The sequence below is a fragment of the Lactuca virosa genome, chromosome 7, assembly GCF_052849685.1.
Source record: "Lactuca virosa cultivar CGN04683 chromosome 7, Lactuca_virosa_CGN04683_v6, whole genome shotgun sequence".
NCBI lineage: Eukaryota > Viridiplantae > Streptophyta > Magnoliopsida > Asterales > Asteraceae > Lactuca > Lactuca virosa.
In genome coordinates this window covers 250,293,998-250,306,148 of record NC_136432.1, presented here as the reverse complement: position 1 = coordinate 250,306,148, position 12,151 = coordinate 250,293,998, and the positions used below count along the sequence as shown (strand labels likewise).

General features: G+C 42.1%; 1 protein-coding gene across 1 annotated transcript; it reads left to right on the top strand.

Annotated features, from left to right (window-relative positions):
* The first annotated feature begins 491 nt into the window (after positions 1-491).
* On the top strand, positions 492-2,579 carry LOC145127714 (uncharacterized). The gene is made up of 3 exons (XM_079062860.1): positions 492-711; positions 1,049-1,369; positions 1,594-2,579. Exons 1-3 carry the CDS (start codon positions 492-494, stop codon positions 2,577-2,579), a joined length of 1,527 nt encoding a protein of 508 aa, XP_078918986.1.
* The last annotated feature ends 9,572 nt before the right edge of the window (positions 2,580-12,151 follow it).

The following is a 12,151-nucleotide window of genomic DNA, read 5'->3' as shown; positions in this document are numbered from 1 at the left end:
TGAAGTTGTGAAGAAATCGAAGATAAAGGCTGGAGCCAAGCACAAAGCGAAGATTGAAAAGAAAAGTAAGCTACAAACCCAGGGGGACTTTGTTAGGTCATAAGAAAAGAAAGCTATAACCCAAGGGGCAGATTGTTACGTCTAAATTTATGGTTTATACTTTGCTTTTCTAGGCATTTCTAGTTTTCGGTCTATGGCCGAAATCAGTCTTGGGTTTTCGGTTGGTTGGACCGAAATCACATGTGATTTCGGTCAGGGCTTTGGGTTTGGGCTTTGTATTTTAGTCCAAGTATAAATAGTGTTGCTTAGGGGCGTGTAAGGGAGTTACAAGAGAGGAGGGAACGTTCAAGGGGGATGCCATATTCCTTCTTCTTTATTCTATCTTTCATCATTCACTTGATTGTGATTCCGCACTATCAAGTGAATCAGATTGATACTTCATAGCAATTTTTAGGGACTTACAAGTTAAACAAAAGAAGAGGGGTCAGGCGATGGATCAGAACAGGGCTATTAACGCAGAAGTGGCCGACCTGGTGAACACCGGCATACTCAAGGAAGTAATGTTCCCATCATGGATAGCAAATCCTGTCATGGTAAAGAAAGGCAATGGATCATGGCGAATGTGCATTGATTACTCAGATCTTAATAACGCATGTCTTAAGGATTGCTATCCTCTCCCAGAGATCGATCAGAAAGTCCAATCGCTTGAAGGTTTTTAGCTCAAATGTTTCCTCGACGCGTACAAGGGTTATCATCAGGTACAGATGAAACGAGAGAATGAGGCGAAAACTGCCTTCCACACCGAGAAATGCACTTTTTGATACCAGAAAATGCCATTTCGACTAAAAAAATATGGGTGCTACGTACCAAAGGCTAATGGACAAGATATTCGCCGATCAAATTGGTAGGAATATCAAAGTCTACATCGACGACATGGTAATTAAAAGCTACAATGAAGAAACACTACTCCACGATGTGGAGGAAACTTTCACAACGCTAGCTAAATTGCAGATGAAGTTAAACCCATCTAAGTGTACTTTTTGAGTAGAGGAGGGGCAATTCCTTGGGTATCAGATATCCAAGGAAGGGATTCTGCCCAATCCCACCAAAATACAGGATTTACTTGAGTCGAAAACTCCCCACAACCTCAAAGGTGTACAGGAGATCAACGGTAGGTTGACGGCATTGGGAAGATCCATTGTCAAATATGCAAAAAAGGTGCTTCCTATATACCAAACACTCAAAGGATGCCTAGACAAAAAGCAGTTCAAATGGACAGAAAAAGCAGGTGCGGCATTGCAACAACTGAAATATGCCTTACATCAACTACCGGCTCTCGCCTGCCCGCTACCAGGGGAGACATACAGATGTATTTAGCAGCTTCCGAAGAAGCTATCTCCTATGTGTTGGCAGTGGAGAGAGAAGGCAAGCAGGTACCCATCCACTTTGTTAGTAGGGCCCTACAAGGACCAGAGGTCAATTACGCTGCCTTAGAGAAGATGGTCTTCGCCCTGGTATACGCTGTCAGATGACTACGGAGGTATTTTCAAACCCACAAGGTGGATGTTCTGACTAGTTACTCGATAAAGCAAGTGCTGCTAAGGTCGGAAAAGTCTGGAGGCCTGGCCAAGTGGGTCATAGAATTAGGTGAACATGATATCCATTACCACCCCCGGACTAGCATCAAGGCCCAGGCCCTCGCAGACTTCCTGGTCGAAATCCCGGATACCATTAAGGGAGTGCCGACGACAATCTCTATCGACCTACTAGAGCCTGAGGTCGGCAAAGAACTCTGGAAGTTATACACCAATGGCGTAGCAAGCAAGGAAGGCTCAGGTACAGGCCTGATCCTCCAAAGCCCCAACGGAGAAAAGATCACTTACGCATTGCAATTCGACTTCCAAGTATCTAACAACGAGGCAGAGTACGAAGCACTCCTGGCAGGTCTGAGGCTGGCCAAAGAAGTTGGTGCAAAACAACTAACAGCTCTCAGTGATTCATTGCTTATCACAAACCAGATAAATGGAACATATGAGGAAAAAGATTCAAGGATGCATAAATACCCAGATGCAGTCCGCAACCTGACTAGCACTTTCAAAAGTTTCTTAATAAAACAAATCTCATGGGGAAAGAATGCACGAGCGGATGCTCTTAGCAAGCTAGCCTCAACTTCTTATGATCACTTAACAAAGAAAGTGCTAGTTGAAGTGCTCCCGGAGAGAAGTATTGATAACCAAAGGGTTAATACAGTATCGACTACACCAGAATGGACTAAACCATATGTCGATTACTTGCGCCATGGCGCACTACCGGATAACCCTGAGGAGGCAAGAAAAGTCAACATCAGGGCATCACATTTTGCAATCAGAGACGACCAGCTGTATCAGAGAGGGTATTTAAGCCCATGGCTAAAATGCATCTCTAAGACAGAGGGGCAGCCGTTCCTGGAGGAAAGCCATTCCGGGGACGCAGTGGCACATGAAGGCGCTCGAGCGCTCATAGGAAAAATACTCCGCCTAGGAGTATATTGGCCAGACGTATACACAGACGCCACATCCCTAACCAATAAATGCAAATAATTTCAGGTGTTCGCTCCTTTCCAAAATCAACCGGCCATGTCGTCGACCAGCATCACCAGCCCCTGGCCTTTCCACCAATGGGGAATTGACATAGTGGGAACTTTCCCACCAGCGCCATGGGGTGTGAAATTTTTGCTAGTAGCTATGGATTATTTCACTAAATGGATAAAAGCAGAACCGCTGGCCACCGTCACTCGCATGCAAATGATAAAGTTCATGACCAAGAGTATCTTGGCCCATTTTGGCACCCCCAGAATCCTCATAAGTGATAAAGGAACGCAATTTGAAGGAAGTCCCTTCAAAGAGTGGTGCGAAGACAAGAAAATTCACCTCCCGTTCACGTCAGTGGCACACCCTCAGGCCAACGGACAAACTGAGATATCAAACAAAACCATAGTCAATGGTTTGAAGAAAAGGTTACTCAGATCAATGGCTGCCTGGGTGGATGAGCTCCCGCATCTCTTGTAGTCATTTTGTACCACAGCAAGGTCAAGCACAGGAGAAACGCCATTTAGTCTAACCTATGGGACGGAAGCAGTCCACCCATTGGAAATAGTGGCCAGCTCCCTGCGAACAGAGAGTTTCGAAGAAGCAGCCAACAAAGAAGGGCGACGCCAGGGCCTGGATATGCTCGATGAAAAACGTGAGGCAGAACAGATGCGCCAAGCATTGGACAAATCACGAACTGAGAACTATTACAACCGCCAAGTCCGGGTCAAAAACTTCAAAGTTGGAGAATGGGTGCTAAGAAAGAATGAGTCCAGCCATGCTGAACCCTTGGGGAAACTCAGTGTCACTTGGGAAGGACCGTACAAAATCGTTGAAGCCCATAAGAATGGTGCTTATGTCCTAGAAGCTCAGGACGGGCGTGCCATTCCAAAAACGTGGAATGCGTAGAGTTTGCGTCATTTTTATTCCTAAAACGAGTGTTAAAGATAGATTCAATGCTAGCAAAGGCATTTTATATTAGTTTTGACATGTAAATGTAACCAGAAAAAATTACATTACCATTCTCAGTCTTATAATGCTCCAACATTAAAACTAGCAAAAAGAGAGAAAGAAATTCAGATGCTTCTTATTTTCAAGCTTGACAAGTAAAACAAAGCGGTTGTGTACATTTACCGTGTGACAACAAGGACTGATCATCCAACGTCACACGAGCAGAATCGTTACAAGGAGGCAGTCAGGGAGTTTGTACAAAAAAGGCTCATAACCTTTCTCCCAAAACATTTTCATCAATTACATTATAGCAAACATACGAAAGAACATGTGACATAAGTGTAGAAGAGTCATAACCTTCCACTAATGAGAAAAACAAAATCGGGTGAGCCTCAAGATGACGATCTTGGCTACACCTAGGGTCTTTAAGTAGAAAATTAGAACAAATTTCTCAAAGACCAGCATTAGTAGAGCATAAAGAGTTCACCAATAAAAGAACTCAAACCAGGGGTATAAGCAAACCCTGTGTAAATACCATGTGACGGCCAATATAAACCATACATGTAGCAACCAAACAAACTAATATGTGCGGTAACAAGAAACATTCATACCCACAAGTTAAAAGTGAACATTGTCAAAGGCGTCGGACTCTCGGACTTTCAGACTGCCACTGAGGGCAGTAAAGAGAAAAAACAAAGAAAAAAATAGAAAACATTTTTCACAGGTGTTACATCAAAACAAACCAAATAAACAGTGCTACTTATGGGCAGGGGTGTTACCATCACCGAGTGAAGAGCTTAGGCTAGGGCCAGACCCATCGCTTTGAGCGTCTTGACAAAGATCGCGGAGCCCGACCATGTCCATATTTCCTAGGCGGAGATAGCCTGCAAAATCTGTTTCAATGAAAGCCGCCATGGCATCTTTCATCTCTTAGGTCTTAGTGGCCACGTCCACCTCAACCTCTGGATTAAACTCCCTGGAAGTCACCAGATCTTTCACAAATCTCTTTCCCTGCTCCACCCCTGCCGCCATACAAGCCGCCCACACCTGAACCAAGCCTTGAAGAAATTGAGGACTCTCGATCACCCTGTCCACTACTCGGCTGAGCCCATCGCTAAGGATCCACGCAATATCCTTCTCCAGCACCCTTTTTGCAACGTTCTCAACAACCATATCGACCTCCAGTTCTGCCGTCCGCTCGCTTAGACCAGCATTTTCCAAACTCAAGGCCCCCACGTGATCATTCAGGCGCCTCACCTCTTCCTCCAGCTTTGCCACTTGCTCTTTTAAGCTTTCTTCTTGAGCAGCGCCAACTCCTGCTTGGCCTCCTAGCTATGCTTGTCGGCTTCTATCTTTGCCACCTGGGCTTTCAGCTCTTCATATTCAATGCCCTTCTTGTCAAAGTCAGACTGGAGGGTCTCCGTATCGGAGATGCGTTTAGCAGTTGCGACCAAGTAATATGACACTTGGGCGGCGGCATAGCGTAAGCCGTCGGCTATATGCTCATCTGCTAGGACAGTTAAGGCCTCAATGGTAGCAAGAGTAAAGGTGTACCGACACCACTCAACAGCAGTGTCGTGATCAGAGACAAGGTCTTGGGAAGTTAGCCTCCAAGCTGGCTTGTAGGAATCTGGATGAGAACCTACTAAAAGGGGGACGGTTGCGGTTTTACCTGAAGAAGTTGATGTGAGACCTTGGGAAGGCGAAGACCCACTTTTCGCCTTGGCTCCTCCAGCAGTGGGAACCTGGCTGGTCTTATCGGTGCTTTCATCCTCTGTATGACTGGGCGGTTCAGTCGCCCTGATTTGTGCCCCCTCCAACAGTTTCGGAGGACTTTCATCGGGAGCACGATTGGAACTCTTGGTACCCCCTAGTAAGAAACTCAGATTACATTTCTTACAAAGGGGGGATCGGTGCTATCCGTCTCAGTTCGACCACCGAAAGAGGCTTGAAAGAGATAAAAACGCCTCCTGACATGGCGAAGACTCCTCGGAGACCCGGAAGGTGTAGGATCCTTCTGAGAAGCGCCAGTGACAACAACGTCTTGTAGATCCGGATCCTCGCTGGCACCAGTAGCACTGTCAGAACTGACGGTAGCTCGATTCCTTGACCAGAAACAAGGGGTGGAAGAGCCTCCACAAGATCGACATCGCGACACTGAAGTTCACCGTCGAATAGACCCTGAAGAGCTTTCTCTAAAGAAACAACCTCCTCCACACCTGGCAACAAAACAAAAACAACGGTGTTTAACCAAAATGCCGATTTAATCGTGCTTGCCGATTAAAAAAGAGGGGAAGGGGGCAAGTGAAAACAGCCTGAGAAGCACAATGCCCTCTTTCTCGATGAAAAACTCGGGCATCTTCCCGCGAGCCCTCCAAGCGGTGCTCATTCCGCCAACAGCTAAGAAGCAGTCAAGCCAATCTTCACTATTGATGCTAATCTTCTCTAGGACACCAGTCAGTTCTTTGTCAACACCAAAAAGTGTTGGAGCGCGGTCGACATACACCTTAGACCTTGGGTAGCTGAGCACCATGAGGTCGCTGTTCACCCACAAAAACTTCTCCTTCCAGTTATTCTTGGACGTTTTACCCTGGATAAGAGTAGGGACTCCCCGCCGACGAGAAAGGGTCCGAGTCCCCGACTGAGTAGAGGCATTAAAGAAGTACTAGACTGTTAGAATAGTTGGCAGACGGCCTAGGGCACGACAGAGGAGTTCGAAACCCACTATCTTGTTTATACCAATAAGGGTCAGCTCTCTCACGAAAAACCCATATTCCCAGATAATCAGGTTGAAGAAGTCTATAGTAGGAAAACGCAGACCCGCTTCGAACAAGGCGATTGTCACAACTAGCGTTTTAGCCAGGAAATTCTATTCTCATGTAAACATTCATCCAGTGTAATAACTTGTACTCTAAATGAATATCATACACTATGCTTATTTAATGATAACAAACTTAATCAAAACTCTTCAGTAAAGCTCAAAATCTTATACAATACACCTCTTATAGTAAGTTATGTGTTGAAAACCCTAAAAATTCCAGTTCAAGTTTAACATGAACAAGGATTCTCTTATTGGGCCTAATGGACCAATAAACCTTCAACTTGACTATCTTGGGCCTAGGAACCCTAATTGGGCTCTAAATGGACACACATTCATAAAGTTTTAGCATTTTGGCCTATGCGGGCCTAGAATGAACCTTCTTATTTCTAATGGGCCGTGAACCCATTTTAATTGGGATTCATTGGGTCGTGACCCTCATATGGGCCCAATGGGCCGGAAAATAATTATTGGGCTTCATAAATGCGAACAAGACCAATAATGGGCCAAATTATTTCATCCTCCTCTCTCTTAAGCCCAATTCTCGACCCATTATGCTTATTAGACAAAAAAAGGAAAAATGGGGAATTTTTGCATTAGACACCTCATGTTTGCATGGTGGTATTCCATGCAAACATCACCTCACCATCTCTCTCTTCTCTTCTTCTACCTCTCAGCCGAAACCCCTCCCCTCACCTCTCTCATTTCCTTTCAAACATCTTCAAAACACTCTCTAGAACACCTCCCTTTTTCCTCTAAATTTTTTGAGATTTTGGGTGTAGCTTCAAGAGATTCTTCTTCAAGATCACTATCTTTGGTAAGTTCTCACTTAGATCTATGATTTAACTTCTTGATCTCTTCAAAAATCTCCTCTTACACCCATATTTTTGTGGATCATGTTTCTTAGAACCATCCAAGTTCGAAAACCTCTTCAAGAGGCTTGCTAAAGCCGAGATCTTCTTCAATCTCTTCATCAAACCGAATCCAACCTCAAGGTGAGTTCATACCCCCCTTGATTTCGGTTTTACTTTGTTTTTGGGGGAGAATACAAGTTGCTATGTGTTAGATCTATGTATTTGTGCATTGATTATGTGTGTTTTCTAAGTGTATGTTGTGATTGTGTAAAGAACTTCATAGATCTAGACAATATTTGGGAACTACAACACTTTATACAACTTACTACAAGGATAAATGTTAAACATGTGAAGATTCATAAGAAACTAAACAAAATCTTGAAAAAGGGGCATGTTTGACAAATAACCAAAAAGATGAGACTTTCTTGGCATTTACAGTTTTACAAGGACTAAAAGAGTCACTTTTGTACAAAAATGAGCTTTTATGATATTCTTGGGAATAAAAGGGCCAAAATGCAAGTTTTTGTATATTGGGCCATAAAAATGGGCTTTTCGGTTTTATTGGGCCTAAATTGTAAAAACCTCGATTTTTATGGAGTAAATTGTCATTTAACTCAAGTTTGAGTCAAAAAGGCAAACCTACGGTTTCATGGGTTAAAAATGAAAATTTTCCAAAACTTGGGCCAAAAACGTAAATTCTATGAAACGTGAGATAAAAATGCAAATTTTTACAATCATGGGCCGAAAACGTCATTTTTATAAAACTTGAGTCGAAAAGTGTCATTTTATTTAAAAATGGACTGAAAATGTAAATCTTTACAATAATGAGCCGGAAATAACATTTTATATATTTTGGGCCAAAAATGTCAAGTTCTGTAAAAATAGGCCAAAAATATTCACTTACATATATTTGGACCATAAACGTTAATTTCTTGATATTGGGCCTAGCATATTCATTACATGTCTATTTGGGCCTTTGTGGCCCATTTACATGTTTGTTGGGCCTAATATGTTTATTACATGTAAATTTGGGCCTTTGTGACCCATTAACATGCTTAATGGACCCAGTCTATACATCACATGCTTAGTGGGCCATAGCTGCTCCCTTGCATGTCTGTTGTGCCTTATACATTCATATACCTATTTTTCTGGGCATTTCAAATCTTAACTATATATACGAAAATATTATACATAGCGTGAATCAATACTTGTGTGAAAACAATAAATGATCTAGTGAGACTTTTTGGTTGACATCTCTAGAGTGTATGATCGTAGCCTGTAGTTATAACCAGAGTCTCCTGGACGGAGAGCGAGAGTTTGTGTATAGATCTATATGGGGTGACTCCTCACACCTGAGTTGTTCGCTACAGCTAGGCTAGGCCGTTCTAGGGTGAAAAACCTTACCGTCAATCAAACTGGCGCCTAAGAACGCCATGACAGGCGAACTCATCAAAAATCAAGTATGGTTAAAACGGCTCACTTAAAAATCTTCTCCAACATAATTTTATAGAATACCTATAAAATCTTGTGGATACAAAAACATACATATACTGTCATTCGGTCTTGGGGTTGAGACCACAACACTTTTATAAACAGAAAATATTGGATTTTCTGGAGTATTAACTGTTAAACAATATCTTTTACGTACTACGGAAAATACAGGGTTTTTATCTTGATTACATTTTTCTATACATTCCAAATATAGAAAACACACATGCATTAATATTTGATTTTGATACATCACGTTCAAACCATTTTCAGAAAATATCGGATTTTCTGGTGTTTACAAACTATTCAAAACTTTACATTCAAATATGCTTATGAACTCACCAACATTATATATGTTGACGTTTTTCAAAATAACTTGTATTCTCAGGGAATCGTTAAGAAGAATGGTCAGCAGGAAATGGTGGAATTTGTAAAATTTTGTTATCAACATACATTAAATATTTTGAACATGTAATATTGTACTTGATGTAAAAAATGCTGGTTGTATTTGATATGCATGATGATGATGTTGTCTTGATTCAATTATATACAATTGTGATGATATTACAAGATGAAGTCACGCGCAAGCCCCCGGACATTTCCGCCGTCTGGTTCGGGGGTGTGACAACGATTGGAATGCCGACTTTGCCCTCGGGAGGGATGTAAAGCGATGCATCCGAAGGGGGATTTGCACTCCGTGTTCGGGAACAAACCCGAATCAGAACTGAAAAGATTCCTATTCCTCGGTGGTAAGATCTCTTCCCACGGAACGAGCAGTAGCCATGGAAGAATATGAAGAAAGGGTTGAAAAGGTTTCTTTGGGGCAAGAAGTCAAAGAGAGAAAAGTAGAAAGTAAGGAGGAAACGCCAGGAGGAACAGAGGTTTAAATGCCACTAAAGGGGAAGCGACCCGTTTTCATGAGGAAACCGCCGAAGAACGGCGATTTTGCCCTTCCAGCTGCATAAGCTATAAGTAGCAGCCCGCCACGTATCTATGAATAGACCAGAATAACTCTGCTACGTCATGAACGCAGAAGGCGACTGGTCTAAGGGACTTGTTAACGTTACCATGAACGACCACGTTAAATGTAACAGAAGTATAAACGAGACGTTATCTCACCAGAACCTTGGCCAAGGCCCGACCTTGGCCTAAGTAATCCAACATCGGGGTGGCAGTTCGTTTCCCACCACGAGGAACGAATATTCCCCGTGATCTTCTCATTCAATCACGACCAGTCAAGATGTGACAAGAACCTTAGGTGACGCCCAGAACTGACGTCACCAGACAGTTATTTAACGTGGGCATAATTCTCCCAGTCAGATGAGGCCACGTATCACACTCATTGGACGAGGTCCCCACGATCTGTTAGTAACAGGTATAAAAGGATCTCTTCCGCCTCAAGCAAGGGATCCATCTTCTCCCTCACTAAATTTACCCTAAATTCTCTCTCTCAGAAAACTAACTTGATCGTTGGAGTGATGTCCCGGGAGAGCACCCGATCGTCCTCTAACGATTCTTCTGTGTTGTGTTCTTAGGAAAACTTCCAGGACAGATCCATCATCCGACATCCATACCCCTGTAGGTCATGTCACAACACTATCAGGTGTCGATGTACGATAGCTCCATACGGGATGACCATAAATGGTGGGTACTAATTAGAAAATTGTTAGAAGTATGTCTGGTCATCCCACAAAGTAGGTGACAACACTTGATCATTCTAGGCGGTCTTGTGAATTACGTTGTTAGTGTAGGCTCATAACCTACATATGTAGATGAAAGGTAATACCATATTCCTCAAATTACTCTGAAGGCTTGGGTGCCTTAAGACTTACACCGGCTAAGGGAGCCCCTAGCCATGTAGTCAAACCCTTACCTTAAATGGTTCGTCGGGCAGATAATTCTCCTTAATAATCTTGGACTAGGATATGTGAGGATCAGTAGGAATAAATATGTAGGAATGTAAGCCTGTATGGATATTGCATGGTAACAGTTAGTGTTGCAGGTATGATAATTATGGAATATTATCATATCAATATTGTAGGTATGAAATCTCTATATATCTCACCAGGTTTCCCAACCTGACCCACTCAATTTATATGTATCACAGGTATGAATACTTAAGCTATTGGAACTTGATTAGGATGTTGAGTGATTAAGAGACAACTTGCAATAATATTCAAGACCATCAGGTCTTTACGCTGTAAGTTATGTATATGTATTGGTTATGACATCCCTAGGGTTTTAACATTTTGGAAACAAACATTTGTAATCAAAATGATCTTTTGTACCGGGATTTTCGACAAGTATAATAAATGATTTTAAAAGCGTAAAGAGAAGTTTGAATTCGTTCTGAAAATTAGAGGATGTCACAGTTGGTATCAGAGCATTAGTTTATGCGAACTAGGAATTTTTAGGTTTCTAGACTTAAACTTAGAGGTTAAGCAATGATGGCGAGGTGTGTGTGTAGGATAGTTTAGGTTGTAAGATAGTTTAGGTTGTATATCTGAATAGACACAAACACTAGGATATTTTAGGGTATAGGCCTTAAATAATATTAAGTGCCAAATAAGAAATTAATATATAGCATAATGTAGGTTAAATACATTATTTTCTATATTATGCACTAGCATACTTTAAAAATGTCTTAGCTATTAAGTGCTAAATGATTTATAGAGTAGCATGCCTTAGGTTGCATATCTAAATTTCTATTATTAAGTTTAAGGTCTATTACCGACCTTAAACTAAGAATCCTATGTGTTCAGAATTCTAAACGTGTCATTATTGTATTAGAATTGGCATGTAAAGTTTCGGAGTGATAAGGAGGACTTATGCGTCTAAACATAAACAAAACCTTCCTTATCATAATATATATTCTCGTCTGGGTACACTAAACTCATACTTCGATGTATAGAACATCATGGTCAGGATGCATATTAAAGTGGGAAATGATATTGGAGACCGAAGCCCTGAACCACAACATCCGCTTATGGACGGACCTGCACTAACGGTCGTACCGACAGTCGGACCAGTTATGATGGCAGGAGTTCATACTATGATTTGAGCAATGCTTGACAAACATATAAAGGAGATTAGAAAAATATTCCAAGGAAATAGGAAATAACCCACTGCGCTGCATATAGAATCGGTGTTAAATGAAGGTCAGTCCGAGGAAGGAGACTACAGTGGGAATGTAGAATCGTCAAAGGTTAGGAAGGATGGCTCCAAGAAAGAGATTGATAGAGATGGATACAAGTATAAAGACTTCATGGCATCACAACCACCAAGACTTTCTGGGGAACCAACACTAGTAGCAGTGATGGAATCTACGAAATGAAGACAATGTTCGAGAGCTGTGACTATGGCGACCAATGGAAGATAATCTTCGTAACCAAACAACTAAAGACTGGAGTATTGAGTTGGTGGAAGCGGCTAGCTAATGCTATGCCGAAAGGAGAGGCAAGGAATATATCATG

Excerpts from the sequence above, each read along its gene's own strand:
- LOC145127714 (XM_079062860.1), top strand. The coding sequence starts at position 492 with ATGGATCAGAACAGGGCTATTAACGCAGAAGTGGCCGACCTGGTGAAC. Across the intron at positions 712-1,048 it reads GAAAGTCCAATCGCTTGAAG|AGGAGGGGCAATTCCTTGGG; the intron begins GTTTTTAGCTCA and ends CTTTTTGAGTAG. Across the intron at positions 1,370-1,593 it reads ACCAGGGGAGACATACAGAT|TGCTGCTAAGGTCGGAAAAG; the intron begins GTATTTAGCAGC and ends CGATAAAGCAAG.